The sequence below is a fragment of the Athene cunicularia genome (genome assembly GCF_003259725.1).
Source record: "Athene cunicularia isolate RWA chromosome 1 unlocalized genomic scaffold, athCun1 chr1_part1, whole genome shotgun sequence".
Taxonomy (NCBI): domain Eukaryota; kingdom Metazoa; phylum Chordata; class Aves; order Strigiformes; family Strigidae; genus Athene; species Athene cunicularia.
This window is the reverse complement of record NW_020799091.1, coordinates 119,946,917-119,974,903: the sequence shown is the minus strand read 5'-3', so window position 1 is coordinate 119,974,903 and position 27,987 is coordinate 119,946,917. Positions and strand designations below refer to the sequence as shown.

At 39.9% G+C, this 27,987-nt stretch overlaps 1 protein-coding gene across 1 annotated transcript; it reads left to right on the top strand.

The window, feature by feature from the left end:
• Positions 1-131: 131 nt before the first annotated feature.
• Positions 132-27,874, top strand: DCBLD2 (discoidin, CUB and LCCL domain containing 2). Its single transcript, XM_026843850.1, has 15 exons — positions 132-169; positions 4,278-4,505; positions 9,093-9,230; positions 10,434-10,485; positions 11,835-11,907; positions 14,927-15,060; positions 15,718-15,758; positions 17,909-18,124; positions 19,107-19,231; positions 21,810-21,957; positions 22,342-22,512; positions 23,410-23,503; positions 23,856-23,905; positions 24,233-24,370; positions 25,220-27,874. The coding sequence occupies exons 1-15, from the start codon at positions 139-141 to the stop codon at positions 25,660-25,662; spliced, it is 2,082 nt and encodes a 693-aa protein (XP_026699651.1). The 5' UTR covers positions 132-138; the 3' UTR covers positions 25,663-27,874.
• The last annotated feature ends 113 nt before the right edge of the window (positions 27,875-27,987 follow it).

Genomic DNA, 27,987 nt, shown 5'->3' with positions numbered 1-27,987 from the left:
GCTTTCCTCTACCAGCTTCTTGAGAGGCGCCCATGTTTCTAATACACCATGTTTTGGTGAAGAGCTGAGCTTATTCATAGTTTGCTGTGAGCATGGCCCTCGGGACACATGATCCTCAGGACATGTGAAATTCAATGCATGTCCGCAGACCTTCCAGCAAATGTCAGGTGTAATCTGTATATGCAAGTGATCTGGTGCTTCTGGGAAGAGCTTGATCTGTTCTGCAAGTACAGTAGGTCTGTTGTGTGACACAGAGGGCTGAAGGAAAGCAAGAGACTCCTTCCTTTTCTGTTGTCAGTACACAGCTAGTTGTCGCCTATTCAGGAGTAATTGATTAAGAGTAAAATGATTTAGGAATTGACCTCTGTCTCTTCTGTGTGTTCTCAGATACTCCACTCATGCACTTAGATTAACAGAAGCAAAGGATTCTGTGGCACTTAATGAATTACTTCTAAATCAGTGAAGTAACTAATGCTTGTATATAACTGGCTGTGGTACAAAGAATTGTACTTTCTCTTTTTCTTGGAGAAATTGCTGAGTATTGCAGATTGCTCCCCTGATATAGGATGAATATATATGTCTCTGGAGTTGATCACTGTATTTTATACAACTTTGGCATAAATGATGAAGAACCGCTTACAGAGAGGCTCAAGAAACTACCCTTTTATAGTATCAATAAAATGGAAGTTTCGTTGTTCTGTAAGTTTCACTGGAAGTGCGATTTTTAGAAATTTCCAAATAGCTAGCTCCTGAATGATAGTGCTGCTCTTGGCAGACAGTGTACTGCATGCCGGACATACAATGGTAATCTTTAAATTCTTCAGGCATGAAGTCTCTGGCACTTCTGCTATCACCAGCCTAAGTGAAACACACAACAAAATGAGGTCTAAAATGTCCAGTCAGAAAGAGCTACTTTTCAAAAATCAGCTTCATAGTAAGATGGTACTGTAGGTGTGTGGTTCAGCACAACTTTTTTTCCTTTCCATTCCTTTCTAGTATGATTTGACAGCGGGTTCTCAGAGGAATATTTTTCCTCATGTGTTTTCAAGAAAGTCTGGAACAAAAGGGAGATTTGGAATTTGTATTCCCATTAAATTGTGTGAGACGGATTAGAAAGTTTTTCTATCTAGTCACAGGACAAGACTGATTGTTCCAAGCTACAAGGGGGAATTTCTTAGTAATGTGTCTTTAAAAGAAAAGTCTCGATGTCTTTTTAAAACTTAAAATGTTTTATTTGCATTTTACCACCTAAAGGTGTAAGAGCATGTTTGGCATTCTTTTTCTCATCAGAAAGGTGTGCCCTGAGCATCATACAAATGCAGTTCCAGTATTGTTTCATGTTTGAGACAGCTGAACAGTAAACTAGTGGTTTAAATGTGTGTTCAAATGAATGGGTGGTTTAAATGAATGTTAGGGATGGTCTTTTCTACTTATAACTGGAGAAATTTACAGTTAAAGTGCGGCTTGGATCAAAGAAGACACTCAAGCTCTCCTTTGTCTTTGGCTTCCTGCAGCATAGGCTTAAGATACAAAAGTGTGGGGAAGAATCAAAGATACACAATCATAGCCATTATTGCTCTTCCTGGTTGTAAGAGAGAGCATTTGTGTGGTTACTGCACTGCCATAACAGGCCCACTGAAACGAGGAATATTTAACTACTGAGTGTTGTAGATCCTGCAAGCATTTTTATTTTCTTTAAAATGCACTTGGAACAATGTGTCTGCTCGTACAGGTGAAAGGTACTATGAGTTCATGTTCAAAAGGCCACTGTATAATCTGTAAATGAGGAAACAGTGGCTTATCCCTGTCATGGGATAGGAAAGGCACAGAACTGCTTAACTGGCTCATTGTTTTTATTTAAGACATAACCTAAAAGTGACTGCTGCTCATGTCAAAAGTTAATGGTTTATGTCTGCAGTATGAAGAGCTTTAACATACTAGCCACAAATACCACCATGCATAAAGACCTAGTATATAGTTTTTGTTTTTATAGTAGTTACAAGAAGTTCCATGTATTTTGTAATGTATGTGAGTACTGTCTTGTGAAAAGCCAGTTTACTAGCAAAGGAATCTGTATTTTTCTTGACTGTTAAGCGTATTGTGACTAATAAGGAATCTGGTATTTAAATTTTTATTCACTAATAAACCAAGGCCATACAGGTTTAGAATGATAAATCTTCCACTTACTCTTAGGTTTGTAGCAGACCTTTGGAAAGAAACCAGGATTAAAATGTTATGCAAAACATGCGGTTTAAGTTACCTCTTTGTAATGTTGGACAATCGACTCTCATGTATTGGAACAACAGTAATTTAGGAAAGTAATTTATCAGCTGCCACTCAAATGAAAATAGTATTTGTCATGGCATGGAACAGAGTGTTTTAAAGCAAATTGCTACAATTGGGTGAAGAAAAACAAGAGCTTTACAGCTAGAACTTTTGATTTTACTGAAGCAGATATTCCAGTTATGTTTTTCAAAGAAGATGCATCATTTTGACTGAAGATTGCTAGCAAGGGAAAAAGCTGAAGTTTACATCTGTTTGTGATAACGTATATAACAGCAGCACTTTAGCTTTTAGAACATGGAGCTAGCAGTCTTTCAGTGTGCTCAGATTGTAAAGAGCTTTGGTTACTAGAAATTAGGTGCTTTTGCAAACTGGTTAATCAGACCTAGTTAAGTACCACAGTTTATTTTTGCCATGTTACTGCAGTGCGTTGGACTTACTTTTCCATCCAATCCTGCGTGAAATACATTTAAGAATTTTGAAATCTAGTTTCTTAAATATGTTGTATAATTTTTGTCACTAAAGTTTAGCTTACCTTTTTGTGTTTAGTAGAGGACCTACACATTAGTATGTAATGTGAAATGCTTTCGGACTGACACTTTTAGCTGTCAAAACAAATACCTGTCAAGACAAATGATGTTGATCATTGTGGATTTCTAGAGTGTGAAATCTTGACGTAATGTTAAATCTGTCATAATCACTCAATACGAACTGTATACACAGGCATGAATTTTGAAGCGTGAAATGGACCTACATTGGACCTGTATTTGGAGTGGTGTCAGATTTTTTAGCACCATAACTAATGAGATTTTTGTCTTTGCTATTTTTGCTTATATTCCTGTGTTCAAGATCTTGAAAGTCCTGATTGCTTTTAGGATAATGTGTACAGATCTCTTTCAAAAGATCTCTGGACCTTCTAGTATCACATCTTGAAAATGACAGTGCTGTTCCTGGCTTGCTCATTTCATAGAACTAAATTAAATACAGAGGTTTTTTAGCATCCAGTCTGAATAAAAATAAATCAGAGATGTTATGAGGCTTATTTTGTGGAGCTTAAGTTATTTCAGGAGTTAACTTTGCTGGATGTGGCCTTGTGCTCAGGAATACACTTTCATCTTGATACAGTGATTTATAAAGAGCCAGTGATGGCGAATGTTACTTAAATAACATTCTTATTTCCAAAACACCACACAAATTCTTATACTTCTTGTACTACATGTTGGAGGAAATTAATGTCTAGCTGTTGATTAGATAGATTTATCAGTTTGCTCCTTATAATTTGATTTTAAGAATACACAATTTGTGCTATTTTTTTCCACTTGTTAAATAAGTCCTCTTCAGTACTGTTACAGATGTTTAACTAATACTCAAATGTTAGGTAGAGGGCTCCAGGTTGGAGTTATAATTTAATTTATTGTACAAATCCAGAAAAATTGAGTGTTCTCTAAAGAGCTGTAAGAATTAATTACAGCATTAAAATTGTGGTAGTAGAAGACAATGCACTAGCAGTTTGGTCAGACCTGGCAGTTATTTTCAGTAGAGAATTTGGTGTCTTCTGCCCTTTTTCATAGTGTTGTGAATATAGTAACAACAGCGAATCTGATGTGCTCTTGTTTTATTGGCAGTTTTCTCCCTCCTTTTCAGAACTGGTTTTATTCTGTACACAGGTGTTGAGGGAACATGAAATAGCAGGGACACTTTCTGTGCAATTTTTTAAAGTCGTTATGGCTGAACTTTTCTCTCATTGAAGTTGTAGCAGTTTTCTGGTCGCCTGTGATGAGAGGCTAACTGTTAGGCAACATTAGTTGCATGGTATTTTCTCACAATTGCTGTTCCATCTGCATGCAGTTTACCTTGGCATTTTCTTGCAGTGTCATTAGTATGGTTAAAAACCCACCAAATCTTACACCTCTCCTGAAAACCAGGATGACTGAATCACCAGAGAAGCTTTGATGGTGAATGTGTGTAGCTGATTTATTTTTGTTCTTTTGCAGGTGATGGATGTGGACACACCATCCTGGGTCCTGAAAGTGGAACTCTTGCTTCAATAAACTATCCACAAACCTCTCCCAATAGCACAGTCTGTGAATGGGAAATTCGTGTAAAGCCTGGGCAGCGAATTCAACTCAAATTTGGTGATTTTGACATTGATGACTCAGATTCTTGTCATTCCAGTTACTTAAGAGTTCACAATGGGATTGGCCCCACCAGGACAGAGATAGGTAGGAGCTTTTATTATTGGTATTTGAAAGCTATCGTCTTGTATAGAACTTGGATATACTGTTGGTACTTTTGTTATTTTTACAATTTCTCCTTGTTTACCTGCTCTGAGCCTAGAGTAACTACTTGGCATATGGTATTAGTTAATTTAATTTTTTTTATAGCCCTAGAAAACTGTAATAATTGAGTGGGATATTGGGCAGGGTAAGACCTTGCCTGAATGTGTCATATGTACAGTGTGGATTTTGAGTCTTATGAGAAGTGATGAAAAGGAAGTGTTTGTTATTTATAGGAATCTCAGTCTTTACAGTGGCTGCCCCTGTAGCCCCTCCCCTGCTACCAAAATCCCAATACCCAAGCAAACCCTGCAAAACTTTGAGGAGTGCTGCGAGTACCTCACCACAGTAGAAAAATAGCCATCAGGGACCAGTTTTGAGTAAATGCACTGCTGATAGTACTGCTAGAAAGCACAGCTAAGGAAGGATTCTCCTGTATGCTATATAGATCTTCAGTGCAGGGAGGGAGTACAGGTGCAGCTGTAACTTTATAAAAATAGAAGTGGTAAAGAAAACAGCAGTCTGATTTTCTCTGCTGACTGCTCATTTCAAGTATGCTTGCCATTATTGCCCAGTAGATGAACTCTCTGGAATGCCAGAGTATTCATAATATAATTATGCTTAAGTAGTTGCATTTTGTTTACTGTTACTAAAGTGTATCTAAAAATCTCTCTGCTTGACACAATTCCTATATCCTTAAAATGTACTGAAAAAATGATGAGTAATAATGATAGCAGAATATCCTACATTTTGTTTATGCATACAACTAGATGCTAAATGCAACAGAGATCCTATAATAATCTTGGATTCTTCAGTATCTCAAAGGACACTCCACTGTAATTTTTTTTCCTCAGACATTTCCCAGTAGCTTGCAAAGTTCTTGTAAGCAGTGGAGAGGGAACCGCAAAACTATGAGGATCTTCATTTAAAAAAAAAAATAAAAAAATTATATCCTATCTGAAATGCCTTTCTTCATATATAGAATTACTTTGTTTTGAGCTGTTCATCTTGATCATAATAAAGGATGTCAGGTTTCAAAAGCTATGTAGTTCAAATATCCCCCATCTTCTTATAATATTCATAGTTTATTTTTTTCCCTCTTTAAGAGGACAAATTGAATTTCTTGAATATAAGGCAGGGCTTTTTCAAATAGCAGTGTGACGTTATCATCTACATCAAGGTGTATGTAGGGTTTTAAGACCCTTGTGGTTACTTTGCATAAAACTCAAATTGTCATTCTTTCTTCACTAAAATTACTGTTATTTTGTAGTTTAATTTTATTTTCTATCCTAAAGATTTAATCTGGGGATAGAGAGAAAGAGACTTAGTTCATGAGGATTGGTTTTGTGCAGCTCAAATGCCAATCCCACTAAATTGAGTCTTTTTGTAAAGAGTTTAGTGGAATGTTAGCTTTGTTAACCCTCTTTTCCAACTGTTACCTAGGTAAGTCTGTGTGAGAATAAGTATGTGCTTGGAGTTGTGGAGCCAGACGTGGTCTGAAATAGGAAATGCTGAAGTCCTTAAATGCCAAGGAACGTCCAGTTCTGATAAGTCTATTACTCACTTTTACAAGTGACTTAATGGATGCAAGTAAATTTTCTACTTCATTTGTTTCTCTTGACTTTCAGCTGTTTCCAGCCGGTGTAGTAGCACAGTATGTTGAGCAAAATGTGTGTGTTGTTCTGCTCTTAATAAATTAAATCACAGAACAAACAGTGGTATTAACAGTGGCAAGATACAGATGATACAGATTGTTGAATGTTCATGTTTGAAGCGACTAACACCAGGGAGATTAAACAGTGACTTGAATTTGTTTGGAAGAAATCTGGATTTGTCTTCAGTTTTTCAATTCAAGACCATTGACATGATCTAACATTAAAATACTTGTATTACATAAAATCTGAAATTCAGTGATACCTACTTTTAAAACAAAATGACTTAAAAATTGACTGATTAGATTAAAAAATGAATTGTTAGTGGGTTAGTTCATTGATAAACAGAGAAGGTTTCTAATGAAGGTGTTAATGACTAGTTCTCATTGCCCTTTGGATATTTATCAATAAATCAAAAGAAGATTCAAATCCTTCATGTTAAGTTTGTCTTTACTGTGTTGCTCTTTACTGCCGGGACCAGAGACCATGTTGCCGTTGTCCCTCCCCCACCCTCGGACACAAGTAGGGCACAAACCCCGTGTTAAAATAAGAAGAAATTTAATACAACAGTGTAATAAACAATCTGAACAACAACAGCAGCAATGATAACAACAATAAACAGTAATAACAGTAAACAAGACAAAAGATATATAGAGAAATACTGCAGTGGACAGCCCCGTGCTCCCCTCCACCAAAGCCACAAAGGAAAAAGTTCCTGCACTCCTGTGCTGTTCCTGACATCAGCATGGTATGAATAACCTGGCTGGAGATCCCTTCCCCCTCTGTGCTGGGGAAACTTAACCCTGTCCTAGCTGAACCAGGACACTTTAAATAAGATCTGGAGTTGGTTTTCATCAGATTGATCACAGTCCAATCAATGTGCATCTACAGTCAGATGTACTTATGTAAGCCCAGACCTATAGGAGCAGAGAAGGTAGCTACTGTGGGAATTCCCTCTCCTGCTGCGATGTTGCTGTACAAAAGCACTTGGGGTCCTTCAGACAGAATAGTAATATTTGATCTTCTGCACGTACTGTAGACAGAGGCATCATGGCAGGCATGTTTTGTCCTTGTCTAGTGCCTGCTTTTGGAAGAGATTGCTAAAAATCCAGAGAGAGACCAGGGAGGAGTTAGGAAAATGATATTTCTGAGACTATAAATCATAAGGTGCCTTGGTCTACACTTTGTCAAAGGCTCTGTCTCCATGGTGCAAGCAGCACAAGAGAATTTATCCAAGCTAGATTTAAATAACTTGTCCTGTGTGTTGCCCAAAGAGGAGGATAAATGGTGTCTTGAGGACAGTCTGACCTACTCTGAGAGCAGTCTCATGCTAGTCAACCGTGTAACGAGGTCCAGTGGCTGAAAATAAAACTTAAGAGTGGTAATGGTAGTTTGAAAAATGATGTAGTTCACCCTAATGAATGCCATTTATAATTGAAATGTGACTTAGAGCAAAACACAGGGTCATTGTGGAGCCTTGGTAAAAGGGAACTTCTTTGTAATTCTTGCTGATAAGAAGTTGAAGTAGTGAACTGAGATAAGGTTATATTTATATAGTATTATAAATTTTGTTGAAGTATTGTAAAATCTACTTTCTGTTTTTTCATTAGAAAATACCCTTGTTCAGAAATATCTGATTAAGCAACATTTAGAAGGCTCTGAATAATGATAGGAATTTGTACTTCTGATTTAAAAAAAATTACTAGTATTTGAGAGTGCAGGTCCCTTTTTAAAGGAATTTAACATATACATTATATTTGTTTGTGTTAAATGTTTTGTATTATATTTGTTACGAACTATTCCTGCAGGGCAGTATTGCTTTACTCCCTCTGCTTTAGTAGTGTAATTTGCCTTCAGTTGACAAGGGAGTTGGCTTCTATTTTTGCTATTTTACAATAAGATAACATACTTACTATCAAGAAAGCAAATAAATGAATACTAAACTGAAACAATGCAGCGTCACTTGCTACTGGTGATTATCCACTTTGATTATCTGTTGCAGAATCCTAAATAGGGTTACAGAGAGAATATTGAATGATCAAGGGAGTATATAGAACAGCAGATTTTTTTTTTCTTATCAGGTTAATAAACTGATCAGTAATGTATTAAAGTTTCTAGTTACTAGGACTGGAGAATTCCATATTTACTTGGGTGTGTTTAACAGCCATTCATCCAGGTAAAGTCATTTGGTAGTAATTCTAGGACTTCATGGGCGAATACTGTCAATATCTGCAGACTCCAGCATCTCAGTTTAAAAATGTATGGTATTTGGTCATTTTGGGTGGGAAGAGAAATATCCAGATGCAGAACCTTTGTTAGGTTTTGTAGGTGCAGCAAAACATAGGGTGAGCTTATCTTAATGGTACTTGCATATGCTTGGATGTTAATGCTGAGGTGCAGTAAATCATGCCTGCTGTTGTCCAAAATTAAGAAAATTAGTTGACAGAAACTATGAAAAGGTGAGTCATCAAGGAAGAAGTGCCCCAACAGCTGAGGGAAGAGAAGGGCTTTTTTCTCATTTGCTTCTGTAGATGATTCTTGTTGCCCTAAGTTGATCCTTTCTCTTGACAGATTTCTCATGGTCTTTGAAGAACTGACCGTGAGGGTTATGCATGGCTAGAGGTGACGGGATAAAGTCACATTTATTGGCAAGTGTTAAGGCTATGAGAGACTCACCTGTTGACAGTGACAAAACAGATGTGGTACCCATGTTCTGCTGTGTGCTTTAAATGGACACTGACTACATTATTTAATGTCATGCACATGTATTTGTGTTTGGATATATGCCAGAAGTGATGCGAGCTTACACTGCAAATGAAGTAGGATGCTTATTACCTGTGCTGGTTTTGGTCCATGTCTGTTCTCCCCCTTCTCTCCACAGGAAAATACTGTGGGTTTGGCTTTCAGATGGATGGTTTAATTACTTCAAAAAGCAATGAAGTCACAGTACAGTTCATGAGTGGAACACACACTTCTGGACGTGGATTTCTTGCAGCTTATTCAACCACTGACAAATCAGGTATTTATAATTATTTGGTAATTTTTTTGTGCTGGTAAAATTAAGAGCTGTCACGTAGAAACACAGAACTAATTTATTTATTCCCTTGTTCTCACAAATTAACTTCTAAAGATGAAGTGTTTTAATACAGTCTTCCTGAGACTGCTGTGTAGGAAATTGGGCTGTCAGTTACTCTAAGTTACTGTAGTTTTAAAGAAATTATATCAAAAGAGGAAGAGGAAGAATCACAGTTATCTGTTATGAATGAAAGAGCTGCTTCAGATAAAGGACAACATGTGTTTTTTTCAGGTCATAGTCAAGGTGTCACTTAACTACCAAGTTTCCTTATTGGACTGTATACATTTTATAAGACCAACCTCGTGGAAAATTTTATTTCAGTAACAGTATCCTATACTCACTCGGCTCTTTATTGTGTAGTCTGCTGAATAATTTTTAGTCTTTTTGCCATTTCTTGGGTTTTTTCCATGTTTTTGGTGATTCTAGCCTCTAAAAGAGGTTGCTGTGTTTGTTTTGCATCTCCTTCCACTTACTGTAGAGGGAGTGACATACATGGTTGGAAGGATTGTCAGCAACTGCTTCACAAAGCAAAAGGCATGAGAAAACCCTTTCTAGAAGTAATTCTAAAAAGAGCAGATAAAGAGGTTTTTTTTTATTTTTTATTTTTTTATTTTCTGATGCTTTTCTCTCTATTTTGGACTGTATGTGCTGATACACAGCAGATGGACACATGAGATTTGAGGTAGCAGTTGTGGATGCCAGTGACATGGCACTCTAATGTTTGTTTTCTACTCTGCCTGGTTTCAGTACTGTAGGACTGTTAAATGCTGAAAACACAGGCCTGTTTAGCTAGCTTATTAATTTAATTTTGTGAAAAGAGCGTATGTTTGTGTCTGAATTATATTAGCTTCTCCGAAGTATAGCTATAAATCAAAATTAAACTGCACAGAAAATGAATTATTGTGTTTCTCTTCTTGTCTATGTCACATTCTCAGCAGATTTCCCAGTTACTCAGACAAATTATCAAGGTTCTACCGTAATACAAAATCTGTTGCAAGGAAATTTAGTAAAAATGTGGGTTTTTTTCAATTCTGAGACTTTTGGTTAAGCTACAGAGGTTCAAATGTGTATTTTTGTGCACTTTGAAAAGCATAGTCAAACTTGTTGTCTTTATCATCCTCTTGACCTAACATTTTTTCTTTCCAGACCTAATTACCTGTTTAGACAATGCAAGTCACTTTTCCGAACCAGAATTCAAGTAAGATTGATTTACCTGTTTACCCCCAATCTCTTTAATAAAGCCATTTTAGTGTTTCTACTTCACTCTGTTACTTACACCTGATGCAGCTTGAAAATTGGTTGTCCAGAGAACTCCAGAAACAGATTCATTAGGGTTATAGTGAACAGTTCTGACGTTTGCACTACTCCTCCTTCTCTCTCTCCCATTTTTGTTATTTACATGCAGAATACAGTAGAACCGTGTTAATATGCACTATGCATAGGAGGTAATACCTAATTCCCATAGAATATTGCTTTTATAAGCACGTGTTACAGCAGGTAGACACCTTAAATACTGAAATTCGTATTACAGTTACCTAAGGAGCACTAAACTATGAAATGTGTTAAAAGTTACAAACCTATTTCACGGTTTGGTGTGAGTTAATGAGGTTCTGTGGAGACGTAAAATGCTGTACTTTCTGATGGGGAAAACGTGTCATTCCCCCGTTTTCTCCTTCTCTTTTTCCATCTAAAGCAAGGACAGTGTTTAAAGCTGCAGACTACTGTGAAGTACATAAACTTACTTTGGAGAACTTCAGCCCTGGTATCATGGAACATTTCAAAGTGCAACCTTTGCATTTCTCTTTCATTATCCCAAGTTCCAAAGCAGGGCTCTAATTGTAGGTTCTGACCTTACTCAACATGTGCTGAAGTCTCTGAATCCTGCTATTTTTGTGGTACCTGCAGCGTTGCTTCAGCTGTTGTTGAACTGCAGTGAAAATGTTAATAGCTGACTCCAGTTCACTAATGAATCTTGAAGAATTAAGAGTCTTTGTATGTGCAGTATGAAATGGCACTAGAAGGTGAACGCAGGCTTGAATCAGAGGTTCAGATGTCTTGCCTCTTGCTTCTCAGGAGCTAGTGGTATTTACTGGATTTGGCCAGTTTTTTATGATGTCCTGCTGTTGCCAGGAGCTATTATAAAATAGCTTTACTTTTCAGATGTATTATTTAAAGATGCAAAACAAATAATACGCAGGTCTCTAGCTTATAAAATTCATTAATATTGGTACTTATATGACTTTCAGTTTACAGAAGCCATGCAGTATTTACATTATAAAATGCTGGTTTTGTTAATTTATTATGTTGAGACTGGAACTGTACTTTCAGTTTAGACTTATAAAAAAAAAAATATTCAAATATCTGTTCTCCTGTTGTGTATGTCTCCCTGAATATTTTTTTTGTCTGATTTGCTACGTCTTCTATTAGGATAGATCCTTAAATAGAGACATGAATGATAACAGTGTATTGTAAATCAAAAACATAGTGACTGCTTTATAAGATTGTAGTTTCATGCATATCTTGACTTGATACTTTGTTTTCTTCCAGTAAGTATTGTCCAGCTGGATGTGTGATTCCTTTTGTTGATATTTCAGGCACTATTCCCCATGGATACAGAGACGTAAGTAGAAATACCATGGGCTCACCTGAATTTTGGTACAACACGCATCGTATAATTACGAGCGAATTATAGTTGTTCACATTAGTTCTGGTGCCTGGGTTCTGAAAATTATATCTCCTAAAGTGAATAGCCTGGTACTCATTTTTTTGCACAGCCGTGGCTGCTGCTTCAGATATTGCCATCTTCAAGAAATGAAGTGTAGTAGAGACTCAGATTTTTGTGCGGCCTACTGAGATGGGTGGATCAATCAAAATACTGTTTTCTACTTGCTGTTTTGTTTATTTGGCTTTCTCAGGTTGGGCAATTCAGAATTATATAGAAAAAAACGGTTCTTTTAATGACGTCCTCTTGGTTTTTACACTGTAATGCCTCTAAACAGAGGGCTACCTTAATTTTTTATTACAACATGGGAGATGAAATACTATTTATGCTCAGAAGCTATAGAACAATTTGCAAAACAGAGTTTATACTGCAACATTAATAGTTCTATGAACTGGAAATGAAAATCTTCAATAATGTACTATTTGGAATACTACAAAAACCTATACACTGTTTGTGTAAGCTTTTGGAACTGAATACTCGCCATATAAATGGAGAGTGTTTGCTTTGTTTAAGTGATTATAATTTTGTTAGCAATCTAGTAAAAAATTACATGGAATCTTTGTTTGTTTTAAAATACCCTTCTAATAAGGGATTAGATCTAGCACAGAGGAAAGACGATTATAAAATGTTGTTAAAAAGATTTTAATATGAGCCTAAAAGATGCCTCTGATTTTCTTTTCTCAAATATCTGCAAATCCTAGGCTATCTGCTTAAATAATTACCCATATGTAAAAATGTCATGACAGCATCACTGTGTTATATGTGCTGGTCCACAGTGAGTCCTCTCTAAATGGCTGCGAGGTAATTTTTCTATCTAGTAAGAAGATGAAGTTGATTCTCTGCCTAACATATTTGCAGCATCTGTAAGAGTTGTAGGGTTTTTTTGCCAGAATCTGGAAAAACTGTTTTCTGTGGAGGAAAAAGTAAACTTTCAGAAATAAAGGCCCTTTTATTTTTATGTACTTTATTGCTCTGAATAAAAAGGCAGAGATTTTTCCCAGAAATCAAGCTGTGTGGAAAGAAGTCAAATTGTCCAGCACTTTAGACAAATTTCAGGTAGAGATTTCTCATGCATCTCTTTCAGATGATCAGCAGCTGCTTGTGCTTTAAAAGATACTCTAAATCTTGATTCTTTTGTGTGTGACTCTCATGTCCACAGTCCTTGAGGATTTGGAGTGTTCGTTGCCGATGTCTTCTGAGCAGGGAGGAGAGAGCTGTGTCTGCTCTAGAGTCCCACGCTCTTACTTTCAAGGGAGAGTGGGAAAGGGGAGCTGCATGCATGAGCGAGACTAATTCCATTTATTTAGAAAGCTTTTGGGGTATTTGGGGTGTGGGGACTAGGTCTAGAGTTTTTAATGTATGGATATACTGAGGAGAATTATGTTCAGTGAAGTCTTGGTGAGCAGGTTTTTTGGCCACTGAGCTTGAGATACAGGGACATACGTGCCTGCTGCACCATGCAGTTATTTATGAAGAAGCCACAATGGAGAAGGTTGTTCTGTTTTTAAAGTAATGTGAGAGAGAAAATTATCCACGGAGCCTTCCTCCTCTGGAAAGGAAACCCATAGGTTCCTTCTTAAGGAACTGTGGTGAGGCTCTGTAGCACCCATGGACTGGTTGGCTGAGCAGTGCAGCGGATGTGTTCAGTAGCAACAGCTTGCAGTGGACTTCGTTTAGGGGAGCAGCTGTTATTTAAAAATCTGCAGTGATCAGTTGTTTATTTTGCCTTGGGCAAGTCTGCACTAGGTTACCACACTAGTAATAACAAACTAAATGTGGTTTTTGGAAGGTATATTGGGAGATACCCAGGTGGCCCTTCACAGACTCGGGCCCACACGATCTTCGAAAATCCAGGTTGATCCCAACCTCACTGGGTGGGAGCGAGGAAAATTGCACCACGCCTGTGCATGCCCTAGTGCTGCACGTTGCCTGTGAATAGCTCTGCCTTTGCCTGGTGCCCTATGCGTAGCCAGTAATCCTCCAGAAACCTGCCTGCACATGTTGGGTGGGCGGGTGGGTGCAATGCCCTTGCTGCTAAGCTGCTTTTGGAACTGGACTGTCCCTCTGTTCCTTGAACTGCTTCTTAGTCAGGCCCCTTTGGCCTCCAAGGGGTTGCTTCCCACCTGGAGAAGATCTCCTGGACTGGGTTTGGTCCAGGAGATGGAGGCATCTTGCTCTGCTCGCCCTTAGCTGTGCCCAAAGGACTTGGTGTAGTTGGTAGCCAGGGAGGTGGAGGTGGCACTGTGACATTTTTCAGTGGGTCCAGGCTAGCAGTCATCCGGGGCGAGAAGGAAAGAGCAGGATGTCCTGCAAAAACTTGCTGTGTAACTGATCTCTATTGACCTGGGCAATGAGCTTCTTCAGAGTGAGGGGTATTCATGTGCTGCTGTGTGATCAGAGTGGGTTTATATCGTCAGTTTTAAACTATGAGTTAAAAAATACAACCCATTGGCTAAAAGCTACAAAATCTGCAGTGTGTCACTCCTTAATTGTGAGAAAATGAATAAATGAACTATCAGTGTGCTTTCTATTAAAAGGTTTTCTATGTATTTATGTGTTCAACTTCTTTTGTCTAACACAACAGATTTATTGCGTGCTGAAAGCCTGACTGTCTGGCTTTTTCAGACCGATCCACCTTGCTGTTTATTTAAGCTTATTTAATGTCAGGAGTTACATTCCCAGTATATCTGGGCGAGGGCACAGTGAAATGTAGGACCTTGTATTTGTGTTTTTATAAATTCCATAATAGACCAGAGATGAATGGGTTTCTAAATAACAGAGATAAGTTATATAAGAACAGTATCTTAAAGTAATAACAAAGACTATAATTGCACAGTGTAGTATTTACAATAAACAGTGTAGCATTGAGTTTATTTACAGTGTAGTATTAAATTTATCCTTTTGTCCCCTCTTCAAGTCCTCCTCGCTCTGTATGGCTGGCGTTCATGCAGGTGTCGTGTCAAATACTCTGGGTGGCCAAATTAATGTGGTAATCAGCAAGGGCATCCCGCGCTATGAAGGCTCCCTGGCTAACAATGTCACTTCAAAAGTGTAAGTGTACTTTCTATGTTCTCCTTTTAGAACCTTAGTTGGTAGTGTCTCATCGTGGGATTAATTTCAACTAGTGGATCTACATGTTCCATGGACAGGTTCTCTTCTGTAAGGTTCTCGCAACACTCTTTTCCTGCCATGTGGTTGATTTAACAGATAGTTTTCACTTCTAGACCATAAAGATTAATTTTCCAAATTCTGCAAGGAGGTTTGATCTTCCAGAGTGCGTGGCATGACCACAACGGTCTGTGGAAAAATAATAATTCAGTGGCAGCTTTTTAGTTGCAGGGAAAAGAATGTAACCTGTCATTTAATCTCAAAGTCCTGGGAATTAAGGCTGTCAGAGGAGATGGATACTTGTTAGTATGATTAGCTCAGTTTAAAAAGGAAGCATTTGAATGAGGGCTTGTGTTTTGCCAGGTAGATACTGTTTTTGAAAGCCTGTAACTCAGCATTTCTGGACTAGATTTCAGCTGAAAAGGTGTTTGTGCTGCAACTTGGTGACAGGAAGCATTACTTTACTGTGAAGTGCTTGAGTGGGCATATGTGCAGAGGTTTCAGTGGCACGCGGTCAGACAAGAAGAATAAATTGAAGACAGTTTGTTTCAATTTTCCGCATCGACTACTGCAAAAAACATCCTCTTTTGTTCTCTGCAGGGAACAGTTATCTGCAAGCCTCTTCACATTTAAGACGAGCGGTAAGCATGGTCACATGTTGATACTTCCATACAAGTTTTGTAAGTAGAAATAAGTGTACAGGTATTTTATTTATTAATTGTTGTTCTAGTTAGTGAGACGTTTTTTACTGCATTCCTTGGTAATGTGTATTTTTAAAATTTACTATCTCATTTTGATGTTTAATCATCACTAAATCTATATTTATAGATACAGTGATGTGTAAAGTAAGCCTTGAGGTTACATTGCTCTTCTATAGTCTGGTTTAAAGTGACTTGCCTCCTATACTTTTAACACACGCCAAAGCAGAGCTGTGCTTAAGAGTTGCTCTTCGTTTATAACAATTGTCCATTCTAGGTTTTTTCCAGGTTTGCTCCTCACACTTCCCTTGTTGCTGCTAAGAAAGCTGGCAGAAATCCCCAAATGATTCCTCAACTTCTCCACCTCCTTTTACCTTTTTCTCTTGCCCTGTTCTTGCAGTTGAATACTGGGTAATAAATGACTTGTCTCTCTTACTCTGGAAGGGCATCTCTCGGCCCTTGCTATGTGTGTTCCTTTGGGGCTGCCGTGTTTCGTTGCGTAAATGTGTACCAGTTTGCTGACGGGTATAACAAGCAAAAAGTAGAAAATACAATCCACATAATATTCAAATAATTTCTTTCCCATACCTCTGCAAAAGCTGGAAGAAGGAATTGCATGTCTGGTGACCTTATGCATGGAGAATATTAAACACAGTGATCAAGGCAGGGTTTGTTGGGGGTTTTTGTCTTTCCAGATGGGATCTGGTAGTGTATATGAAAGTAATTAAATAGCCTAGAAATGTGAAGAGTGAGAACAAAGTGCTGATCTAGACCATCTGGATTTCAGTGACACATTTGAGATACCACTGAACAAGCTGGAGACGAGATGCAGCTCTAGATTAAAGTGTATGCAGTTGGGTGACCTAGGAGCTAGCAGAAGGAAAGGAGGACTCTGTAGGATCTCAAATGAGGTTTATCAGGCTGTGGAGTGGTTACTGGTGTGGTGGTTCTGTAAGAAGATTGGTTTCATGACTTGGTACAAAATAGAGGAGTGTGTTACTAATCCTAGAGGTATGGTTGGTGTGGAGGAAGATGAAACTATTTGTACAGGAAGACCTGGTTGGTTTTGAGACTTGAGTAATAGAAATTAATTGAAAAATCACCGAGCAAAAAGGTCCAGTACGTAGAGACTGAGGCATTTCTGCTTCAAACTGGCAGCCCGTTAGATGGCAACGACAGACGAAGGATTTGGTTAGTGAGGTGCTGATGTGATCCTGTGCTATGTGATCCTGTGCTGGAGTGGCCGAAGTCCACCCAGCAGAGACAATGAACTATTAACGCCACTGCACAGGATGTTGGCGCGGCCTTGTCTGGGGTCCCCGAGGGATGAGCGCCCTGCCTGGGTGCAGGGGAGGGAGAGGGGGAGCTCACAGCAAAGGGGAACCCCTGGCTGGGTGGTTCAGGCTGGCTGCCGGCAGGCAAAGGTTGCGCTCTGCTGGCGTGTCTGGGGAGCCCACCTGAGGGGACAATACAGAACCAGATTTCCACACAGAGCAAATGGGTATCAACCTGCCACAAGGAAATTCAGCTGGGATCTAGGAGGTGTTTTTTAGTCACCAGCAGAATGTGACATGGGAAGAAACTTTCAGTAAAAATGATGACAAAAACCCATGCCTAATTTCAGGGATGTGTTTAAGAGCAGGATTATGATGTGGCTTCATCCATGCTTTGGTGTATTGTTTAAATTAACATTGTGATACTGAGGTGGGTTTAAAAACAAAGAAGTTATACAGACACAGAAAAGGAACAAATGATCGGGTAGTCTGTTCCACATTCCCACATCTGCCACACACACTCTTATACCATGACAGCTCCCCCAAAGCTTCTTGTCCAGCGTTGTGTGGGTGGTGATAGAGAGAATCCCCATGTTACACCTGGGCAGGCATCATCATGGGATACTCGTGACCACAGATTTCGTTCCAGCATCACTGCTAGAAAGCAGAAGACAGTGTGTTTTGTTGGTAGTGTTGTTATGGAATAAATTTAGATGGCAGTTTAATTTCATTTGCATGTCAAGTGTTAAACTTCAAGCAGGTAAAACGATTGTGTAACTTCAATTTTCCTTTTGAATCCTCACCTTTTCTGTGACTCAGGTTGCTATGGGACACTGGGGATGGAGTCCGGGGTAATCCCTGACTCTCAGATCACGGCATCGTCCATTCTTGAGTGGTCTAACCAGACGGGACAAGTGAACATTTGGAAACCTGCAAATGCCAGGCTGAAAAGGGTTGGGCCTCCCTGGGCTGCTTTTATCAGTGATGAACATCAGTGGTTGCAAATTGACTTGAATAAAGAAAAGAAAATAACAGGTAAGTGAATCTGATGTGGCTTTTAAGCAGCATTCAGAAAGTGTGGTTACTGACATCCTTGTCCTCCAGTAGTGCTTAATTACCATCACAGCACAGTTGGTTCCTTGTCCTCGCTAATACAATGAGGAGCCTGGAGTTGAACAGGTGGACTTCCACAGTAGCAAACACCTCTTCTATCAGAATGTGTTGCAGTGTTCCCTCTGGTTTTGTTGGATCACTGGTGCTTCCCTTTTCCTGCTGACCGTCCCCGGAGGAGAAATCCATATGCAGGCAGCTCACTCCACTGGTGCCTCTCGGACACAGATGTACTGACTTAGATGTCTAGGTTTCCCTGCCGCCTGTCACGGGTGTTGGGACTATCGTGAACCATCCTGCTGTGATCTGTTTGGGTTTGCCTCTTGGAGGCAGGAGTTGCTGCTCTCCGAACTTCTCTGCACACCCTGCTCTCGGCAGCCTGGCTCCTGCTTGTTAGGCAGCTCGGGTTTACCGGCAGCTTTTGTTATTGCCTCCCCGGGACTATTTGGATTTTATGTTACTCCTCTAATTCCTGTGCTAAAGAAGGCTGTAATTCCTGTGCTAATAAGCTTGCACAAAAGAGCTTTCCCGTGTGCGGCACGGAGTGTCAGCTCTGGGAGCTCCAGTTCTTCCAGTGGTGCCAAAGCAGGGAAGAGTGGTGCTGTCTGGACAGCTGGAGGCAGGAGTGGGCCGTGGTTAAAGGAACAGGCCGCTTCCAGCAGGAAATGGGGGAAGAGTGCTGAGCCAAGGTTGTGTTGTGGGAATTAAAATACAGAAGTGAGTAAAAAGAATATTTAAAGTTTCAGTCACTGTAGAAGTTTCAGACTCTGGCACCTTGGATAAACTTTTTGAAATGTAACTGGACCAGTGGAGATTCCAACTATGTAACTCTGGATTCAAAAGCTGATCTAATAATTTTTACAAACTGCCAGGTTTTTTGTCTAACTGTCCACCTTCATTTTCACAGGTATTATAACTACTGGATCAACCTTAGCAGAGTACTACTATTATGTGTCAGCCTACAGAATTTTATACAGTAACGATGCACAGAAATGGACAGTGTACAGAGAAGCTGGCATGGATAAAGATAAGGTAAAATACCACAGACTATGTTCTACGGAGAATTCACAGTTGTATATACGACTAATCTTGGTATGGTGAGGAAGCATTAAATAACTCTCGTTTCCACTGTCATTTTGAATCATAAACAGCACCTGTGCAGAAGAAAATAGGAAAATAATATGTAAGGAACTGAACAGTTTTGAAATTCAGGGAATATTTTTATTACTGTTTGGAGATGGGAATATTCTATACGAGAAACTCCTGTTGCCAGGGATAGGCTTTGTGGTACTGCGTCCTTCAAGAATAATCAGATTTCTTTAAAAATAGGTTATATGTTTCAAAATGAAGGGTTTTGTTCTTACCCTCTTGTGGTTACAGAACAAATGTTAGGGGTTGTATACATTTCCATGATTTATAATATTTTTGTCAGTCCTAGTTTTTGACAAAATACTGGTAAGTTTCTTTCTTGTATAATAGAACAGCCTTGGCAGAGGGGAGTTTTCTTAAAAAATGAAACAGTATGTTCAGATTGCAAATGCTTTGCCACATAGGAAAATAACCTAATGTTTGTGGCAAGATAATCCTATTTTCCCTGCGGTTACAGTTTTGCAGTGTTTAATAGATAGTAAAAATGAGAAAAGTAACGTCTTACGTGATCTTCCCAGTGGTTCAGATCAGATTTTCTTAAATTTTTTTTTCTTAAAATTCTCGGATGTAATTTACCTTACGTCCATAGGCCTGTGGTATTACATATATGTAATAGTAACCAGTAACCTAGTAACTTCTCAGAGATGTTCTTAAGAATGGTAATTCTTCAGCTGTACTTGATTTTCTTCTGTTTACTGTGGGCTAAGAATGTTTCAAGGTAGGATGTAGCATCCTATTGATGAAGTGAAAGGTTGAAGTAGCTTGTTTGTTAAATTTAGAGGCTGTTGAACACTGAACATAATCACAGCAGGGGGCTTTGCTGAAAGGGGAAGACTTTACTCTGGGGGCTGGGCCATCTTCTTGAACCTACACACGAACTGAGAGATTGTTAGTATGAAGGATTCAAGGCAGGGGGAAAAAAAAATCCAGCATGTTTTGCTAGTTTTCGAGTGCCATCTTCTGGCCATGTGATAAAATCTCAGCTAGCAAGCTACCTAGATTGAGGCTTCATGTTTAGTTTGATTACTTTCTTAGAAAACCTTTGCAGCTGTTGCCTTTTAATTTGAGCCTATTGTTTTTCTTTCGAGTTCATGAAATGAAGTTGTGGAGCTGGTTATTAATTTAAGATGTGGAAAACACAGCACACTCAAACATGAACTACAGCATTAGAATTATCAAGAGATTGATTTTTCTGTGTCTAAATAAACTGACTTAGGTGTTTGTTTGATCAGTCAGTGCTTTCAAACATGAAGGCACCCAATGCCTGTGTAAGGACAAGACCAGCATTTTTATTCCTAAGTAATAGTAGTGGGGCTTGAGTGTCCTTTGAGAGTGGAGACAGGCTGTGTACCCTGGGGAGCCCGGCAGGAGTCCCTTAAAGGTCCTGGGGTTGTTTGGGGGTTTTGAATGGATATAGCTGCCTGGAATAATTGTTTTCTTTAAAACCTGTAGAGGTGTGCTAGTCGTTTAGTTACAGAAATGCAGGTGTGCAATATAAAAATATCCTCTCTCCTGTATCAAGGTTGAAACGCTTGCAACGCTTGCGATGTGCATCAATCACAGTGTTCTAAAGCCTTGTGACTGCTCCGTTTCATGCAGACACATCGGCTGTTACACAATACAGGGCTCGTCCTTAAGAGCTGCAAGGGTGCCTTATTGTTTTACCCAGGGCTGTCAGCGAGCAGAAAACTTGCTATAATCTTTATTTTTCAGGCAAGTGCCGTAATTCTGTTCCGCGTGATGTCCAACGCGATTTGAAGTATCTGTATCAGTGCTTTAAAAACAGTTTGCCTGGCAGCTCGCTGGTTTCACACCCAGCCAAAGCTGCTCAGTGCAGAACCAGCTTCAGCTCCGCTGTGAGGCAAAGCCCTCGCTCTCCTTTTCCGGGACCGCAGGGCTCCCTCCGTCTGCACTCCCGAGTCTGAACCTGAGCGGGTCCGTGTCTCTTGCAACCACTAGAGGACAGCCTGGCCTCACGCTTCGGTGGGTGTCTCAGTGCTGTCTCTAACGAAACCCAGCCGCAGGACAGGCTAGACTTAAACTGTTGGGCGGTGTGAAGGGCACCGCTCCGGAACTGTCCCAGCTGCTTGCTAGATAGATCTGCACAGTAAGTGCAAAATGCCAAAAAGGGCCGAGTTAGAATTACTCAGTGCCGTAAACGTGGGAGGTGTCTTTGCCACGGGAGTGTTAGAGGGCACCTTTGTTCTGGAGGGAGTAGCTGGGTGCATACACCTACAGCCCCCCTTCATGTTACTGAGTTACCTAATAGGGCTGAGCGAGTAGAGGCTTGCGGGTAGCAGCACTGTTCTGGGGTGAACTGTCAGGATTTATTTTTCCTAAATAAAACATCAAAATCAGTTGTACTTACTTAATTGCTATTGCATTTGTATAACATAATGTTTGTCTCTTTTTTTTTTTTTTTTTTTTTTTTTTTTTTTTTTTTTTTTTTTTTTCTTTCTAGATATTTCAGGGGAACACTGAGTTGTACCAGGAAGTTCGCAATAATTTCATTCCACCTATTATTGCACGCTTTTTTAGGATTAACCCCTTAAAATGGCACCAGAAAATTGCAATGAAAGTGGAATTGCTAGGATGTCAGTTTAGTATAGGTAAGGCAACTGAAAACCCTTCAACTGTGCAAGACAAGCAGTGACAGAACTTGGCAAACATTGCATTGGGGGTGTATTTTCAGTGAGAAAAAAGTACTTCTTAGTTGTATAATCCTTCTGTAACAGAATGTCCGAATTTCTTCCAAAGTTACTACACTTAACCTGGAAAATACCTAGTTTAGGCATAAACAAGGTAATTTTGAAAAGAAGTATATCAAAAGACACCAGTCACTTGCTTTCCATGTTAGTGATTCATGGCGTTTTTTTCCTCATTATAAAACATGAACAGAAGCTTTAGAGCAAACTGTTCTAGCTAGCTTCTGAAAAGGAAATGTGGAAAACCAGCATCTAAAAAAATTTTTAATAAATTCTTTTCTTCTAAAGGCCGTGCTCCTAAAATCACCATGCCACCACCACCTCAGAACAAGAATGATGACACGAGTGATGACTTCAGTGATGATGTCATCCATTCTGTGAAGACGTCCTTGCAGACAGATAAAACAACTTTCACGCCTGAAATAAAAAACACCACTGTGACTCGCAGCGTAACCAAAGGTATCTCAGGCGGCAGAAGTGTTTGGGAACTCTTTGCAGTACTTTGACTTTCTGAATTTCAGTTTTCTAGACGCTTAACATACTATAGCAAATTGTCAATAACATTTCACAGTTATTAAATATACTCGTGATTTTAAAAAGTACAGTTGTATATGGCCTGTAGAAACAAAACCAATCTTCCAAGTCATGGTTATATAAAGTTCTGTCAAAACTTGCTCAAGCTGAGTTCAGCTTTTAATTACGGAACAGATTTGGTCAGAAGAAGAAGTTGCAGCTTGGACTTCCCTTCAGAATTAATCAGATGTAACCACTTTGTCCTAAGAAATTACCAAATTAAATAACAAAACCCTTTTGACAAAGCTTTTATGGAACAGTTACACTGGCATGAAATTCGGAAAACATCACTTGGCATCATCATTTTCTTATCAAATAAAATTGTCACAAAGGGGAGCGGGCTGGGTATAGGCACTGGGAAGTGCCCTTTGGAGGGTGGGGGCCGGGGCAGACCCAGCGCAGAGTGATGGGATTAACTGTTACCAGTTAATGTGGTACTGTGCTCTTTATTTACTTCCTTTAGGAGGCTCAGACTTGAGTGGTTGCCTATTCCTGGGCTCTTCTGATTTTCCTTGTTTGTAAATAAAATGCACTGTTCTACCAGGAAAATCTTACTTCTGTGAAACCAGTCTGTTGATCTGATGAAAGGCCTTGCAGAAATGCCAGCTGTGCATGTGTGGAGGAGCTGGATGGCAGCATCCAGCAAGGACAGTTTAGTGGGGGGAGCTGCTGTGGTAGGCACTGTATGCGAAAACTATCTGCTTCACCCAAGTTATTTTCTCATTAAAAAGTGCTTTATGAGAAGCTCTTCTGTCTGACACCACTTAATTTAATGGCTTTCAGATGTGGCATTGGCAGCAGTTCTGGTTCCAGTGCTGGTGATGGTCTTCACGACTCTGATTCTTATCTTAGTTTGTGCCTGGCATTGGAGAAACCGGTAAATGAACGGATTTGTGAAAGTGCTTTAAGTGACTGTTAGCCTGGTGTGTGGGAGTGAAACGCTGCATGTGTGGGAACTACACGGTCCTTTCGGAAGGATTTCTTGTTTTCAGAATTGTCTGTGAGAAAATGCTCACTTGAGGAGAGTGAAAACAGCTTTTTGTAACTATTGTCATGAGAAGTGCTTTTACTGAGAACTGGTTTCTCTAGTCACAGCAGACTGGTGATGGCAAGACAGGTTACTGGTGCTTACAATGTAAATATGAGTGAGGGCCAGTTATAGCCAAGGTGATAGTTGCTGAGCATTAATTACCAGAGTAGCTAAAATGCTTTTTTTTTTTTCCCCACAGCAAGAAAAAAACTGAAGGCACCTATGATCTACCTTACTGGGATCGTGCAGGTAACAACACGGTTTTATTCTGAGTTGTTTCAGTGTGCTGAGTCGCTGCAGCAGTGTGGCCACTGGCCATGCAGGGGTGGGCTCCCCGGAACCCCAGCCCTTGTGCAGCCAGGCCGAGTGGGTGAGAGCAATGCTATCACCTCCGCATCCTTGCTCTGCCAGAAAAGTGTCACAGTACCCTGTAACCTCAGGGCCATGCAAATACTGATGGTTGACTTGTTTACCTGCTACTGAGAAATACAAGTTGTGATGTAAAAATATTTTAGTAGCTTAAAATGCAGCATACGTGCAGTCTTGGGTGTTCTGTTTTTCAAAATCGATGTGAAGGATGGTGGAAAGGGATGAAGCAGTTTCTCCCAACCAAATCGGCAGAACATGAAGAAACTCCTGTACGCTACAGCAGCAGTGAAATTAGTCACCTGAGACCAAGAGAAGTCCCAACAATGCTACAGACGGAGTCTGCAGGTACATTTTACCGGGTCTGTGGGCCATGTGAAATATATATATGTGTATATGTTCATAAATTTATATTATATATATATGACATGCCAAAATATGTCAGGAATTTGGCTACATTTAATTATTGCCTGTGTTTTGGGGAACAGAGAAGTGAATAGTTCTGTTGGGAAGTGCATTTCCTAAACTGCAGGCTGTTCCAGCTCTGTTCTGCATACTAGAGCTGTGCTCATTGACTTGATGCGCTGGGGATTGGCACTTTCCCAAGTTAATGTAGTAATGGAACGTTTCTTTCCTTGTACTTGTTCTTAAACCCCATGGTTATGTTTTCAGTGCATGGGAAATAATTTGACCCCGTTCTCTCCATGTCCCAGTCTGATTCCCTACACTGGCCATATGGCTGAATTGTTCCTGGGGTCAGCAGAGGAGGAGTCAGTGGCAGACACCCCCTCCTCAATGGCAGCAGGAGTACTTGGAGTGCAGCCGTTGGAATCCCCTTGCTCCCCCAGCTGGCCAGGTTCCCCACCTCTGGCTTTTGCATCTCCGATTGTATCCCAGCTGACCGCATGCAGGCTCCCCCCCTCAGAGGACAACCCCAAGGACCACTTTTTATCCAAAGCCAGGCAGAATAATTTCATTTAAATCTAATTTTGCAGGGAAGAACACTTCAAAAACTTTGTTTTGAGGCAGATTACAGCATGGGGATGGCAGCTCACAAGGGAAGCAGTATAAACCTGACATAATGATTTCTGTCACACTATTGACAGGTTGTATTTAATGTGATGCCACTGTAAAAGAAAAAAAAATAACCCATTAAGTGTGTTTTTTGTTCTTGTTTTGCTGGGGCTTGCAACATAGAGTATGCTCAGCCACTGGTGGGGGGAATTGTCGGCACGCTTCATCAGAGATCAACTTTCAAACCCGAGGAAGGCAAAGAAGCAAGTTACGCCAATCTGGACCCTTACAGTTCGCCCCTTCCAGAAGTTTACCATGCCTATGCTGAGCCGCTGCCTATAATGGGACCAGAGTATGCCACGCCCATCATTATGGACATGTCCAGCCACCCCAGCACGCCACTGGGTGTTCCATCCATCTCCACCTTCAAAGCTGCAGGGGCCCAAGCCCCGCCGCTGGCTGGAACTCACAGCAAACTCTCGTCTCGGACAGAAAGTGCAGCGCCCCCCCAGGCGCTGTACGACACGCCCAAGGGGCAGGCGGGGCTGGGGGCTGCTGCTGAGCTGGTGTACCAGGTACCGCAGAGCCTGGCCCCCACCGCAAGCAGCAAGGACGAGCCCAGTTAGCTCACGAGTAAGGTGGAGTGACGGCCCATTTGTGAAAGCCGGTTCCATAAAGCTAACAGTTTCATTTCTTAATTGTGTAGTTTTGGTATTGTTAGTCTTCAGTGATGCAGTGTTGAACCAAAAGATGGGGTCCTGGAGGCCTGGGGAGCCAGTAATGCTGCCTTTCCTCAAGCTGTGTGTATCTGTAACAGCTTGTCTCCTGCAAAACCGTGGCCTTTCTAATTACTACTGTACAATTGTCTGTCAGACATGAGAGAAGAACTCTTTGAGATTAGCTTCAGTAACTCATAGATGTGAATGAGAAATTGGGAGAAACAGCTTACAGTATGAAAACCAATAATTTCTTGCTAACGGTACTATTTTTTGGGGAAAAAACCCAACCAAAACCTAGAGCCTCCTAACTTTCCAAGATCTGTATGTCAGCACTATAGCTTCTGGAATTCATATTACCCTATAAAATGCCTGTACAACTTTGGACTGTGAAAACTGTTGTCAGGACTGGTGGCCAAAGTCCCATTAACTTCATGGCATGAAATAGTTTTGATTCTAAATCCTGTTACTTCAGTTTTTGTTCTCAGGATTAGGAATCGTCAGCTGTGTATTCCTCAGAAAGTTCCCGCCCTTTCTGTTAGGCTCCAGGGCTGGAACCTGCTCGCTGTTAGTATCTGTTTTCTGCCTCATCTTGTTAAGCCACTCAGCCTTGTTCCTTCTGAGGGATCCAGGAGGCACAGACTAAGTCAAAGGAGCAAACTACAGGGCAGTGGCTTTTCTAATTTTCCCTTCTAAGTGGAGGCTGCTCTCCAATCCAGACTGCCCTTGATGGTCCAGCTGCAAGAAGCATCCAGGTGTTTGAGGTGGCTGAGATCAGAAAGGCTCTGCCTGTCCCCCTGGTCTCTATTGTTGTGTGTTAAGACGTGAGCTTACACAAAGAAGGGTATGTATATACTTCTGTGAGAGCTTAAGGAAGCACACCAACACTCCAGTGGTGCAGTTTGTGTTAGACATGCATTTAGCACATACGGTACATTTTTAGCACAAAACTTCAGCCTTAGGGCTTTTCTTAGGATTAGGTCTTAACAGTATAAAAGATTCCAAAACATTTTTGCAAAAGGACCATTACTGCTCCAAAAGAGTGTCCATGTCAAAAGTGATTAATGGAATTTGTGTCCTTTGAATGTTGCAATGTTCTCTGCTATGAAAACATTGTAGTCAGTCTTCTCCTTGGGATAATGTAGACTAGTTTTAGCTAAGTAATCACAGAATAAAAACAAGTGGGATGTCATATTTGCCATTTTTTATCTCACTAGAAATAAAGCACAGCTTTTTAACCTAAGTAGTAGAACAAAAACACAATAAAAATATTTTTATTATAACAGCACTGTTGGGAGGATGCTGAATTAATTTATAACATGTGAAACCCCCCTAGCTAAACATCAGCCCAGTTCTTTGGAGTTCAGTGGTTACTGTTTGACTTGAATATAGCACAGAAATCAGCCTTGTTTCTTGCCCAGGGTCCTTAAACTAGGTGGAGAAACTAAAACATGGTTCAAGAGGGCCATCTGCATTACCAGTACAGGGTCCTGAACTTGTAACTTGAAAATTTGTTTGCACAAATTACACACTCCATAATCTAAAATTACTGGTAGCCTGTTCAACATTTTGAATATGTTTTTGCATACTCTGTGTTACCTTAAAGCCCAATTCTATAATTTTCTGATCATTCATTCTCATTTGTTGAGAATTTTTTTCCCAAATTGTCTAAGCCTAAATGTGACTATTATAAGTAAGGGTGGCATATAAGACTCATTCATGAAAAATGAAATTTCTGCCTATTCAGTTGTACTTCTAATGTTACTGCAACTGCTTGATAAAGTTAGTCTGCAATCTTTGTAGTTTTGCTTAAACAGGTAAAAGTGTTCTTACTTGTCAGCAGCAGCTATGACTTTGAAATTATGTGATCTGATTTTATTTGAAAGGGGTGGGAGGTTATTTGTTTGCACCAAGGTGTGACCTACTTACTCCAGGGGAGTTAAGAAACCTCTGCATTCTCAAATTGTACCAGCTTACACTTAAAAAAAATTATCCAGAGATGTTCAAGTCAGTAAAATTAACACATTTAGATATAATTTTTAGTGTAGGCCAGGTATGGTAGAACTGTGGATATACTGTAGGCTAAGATTGGTGTAAGAATAAAACAGGTTTTAAGAATGTTTCTAAGACATTTAAGTCCCTTTTCTGAAAGAAATTGGTCTCAAGCTTTGCTCCCTGCTTTTAATTTTGAACATGTTATCTGCTAGGGCTAAGAAAAAAAAAATTGAGTATGTA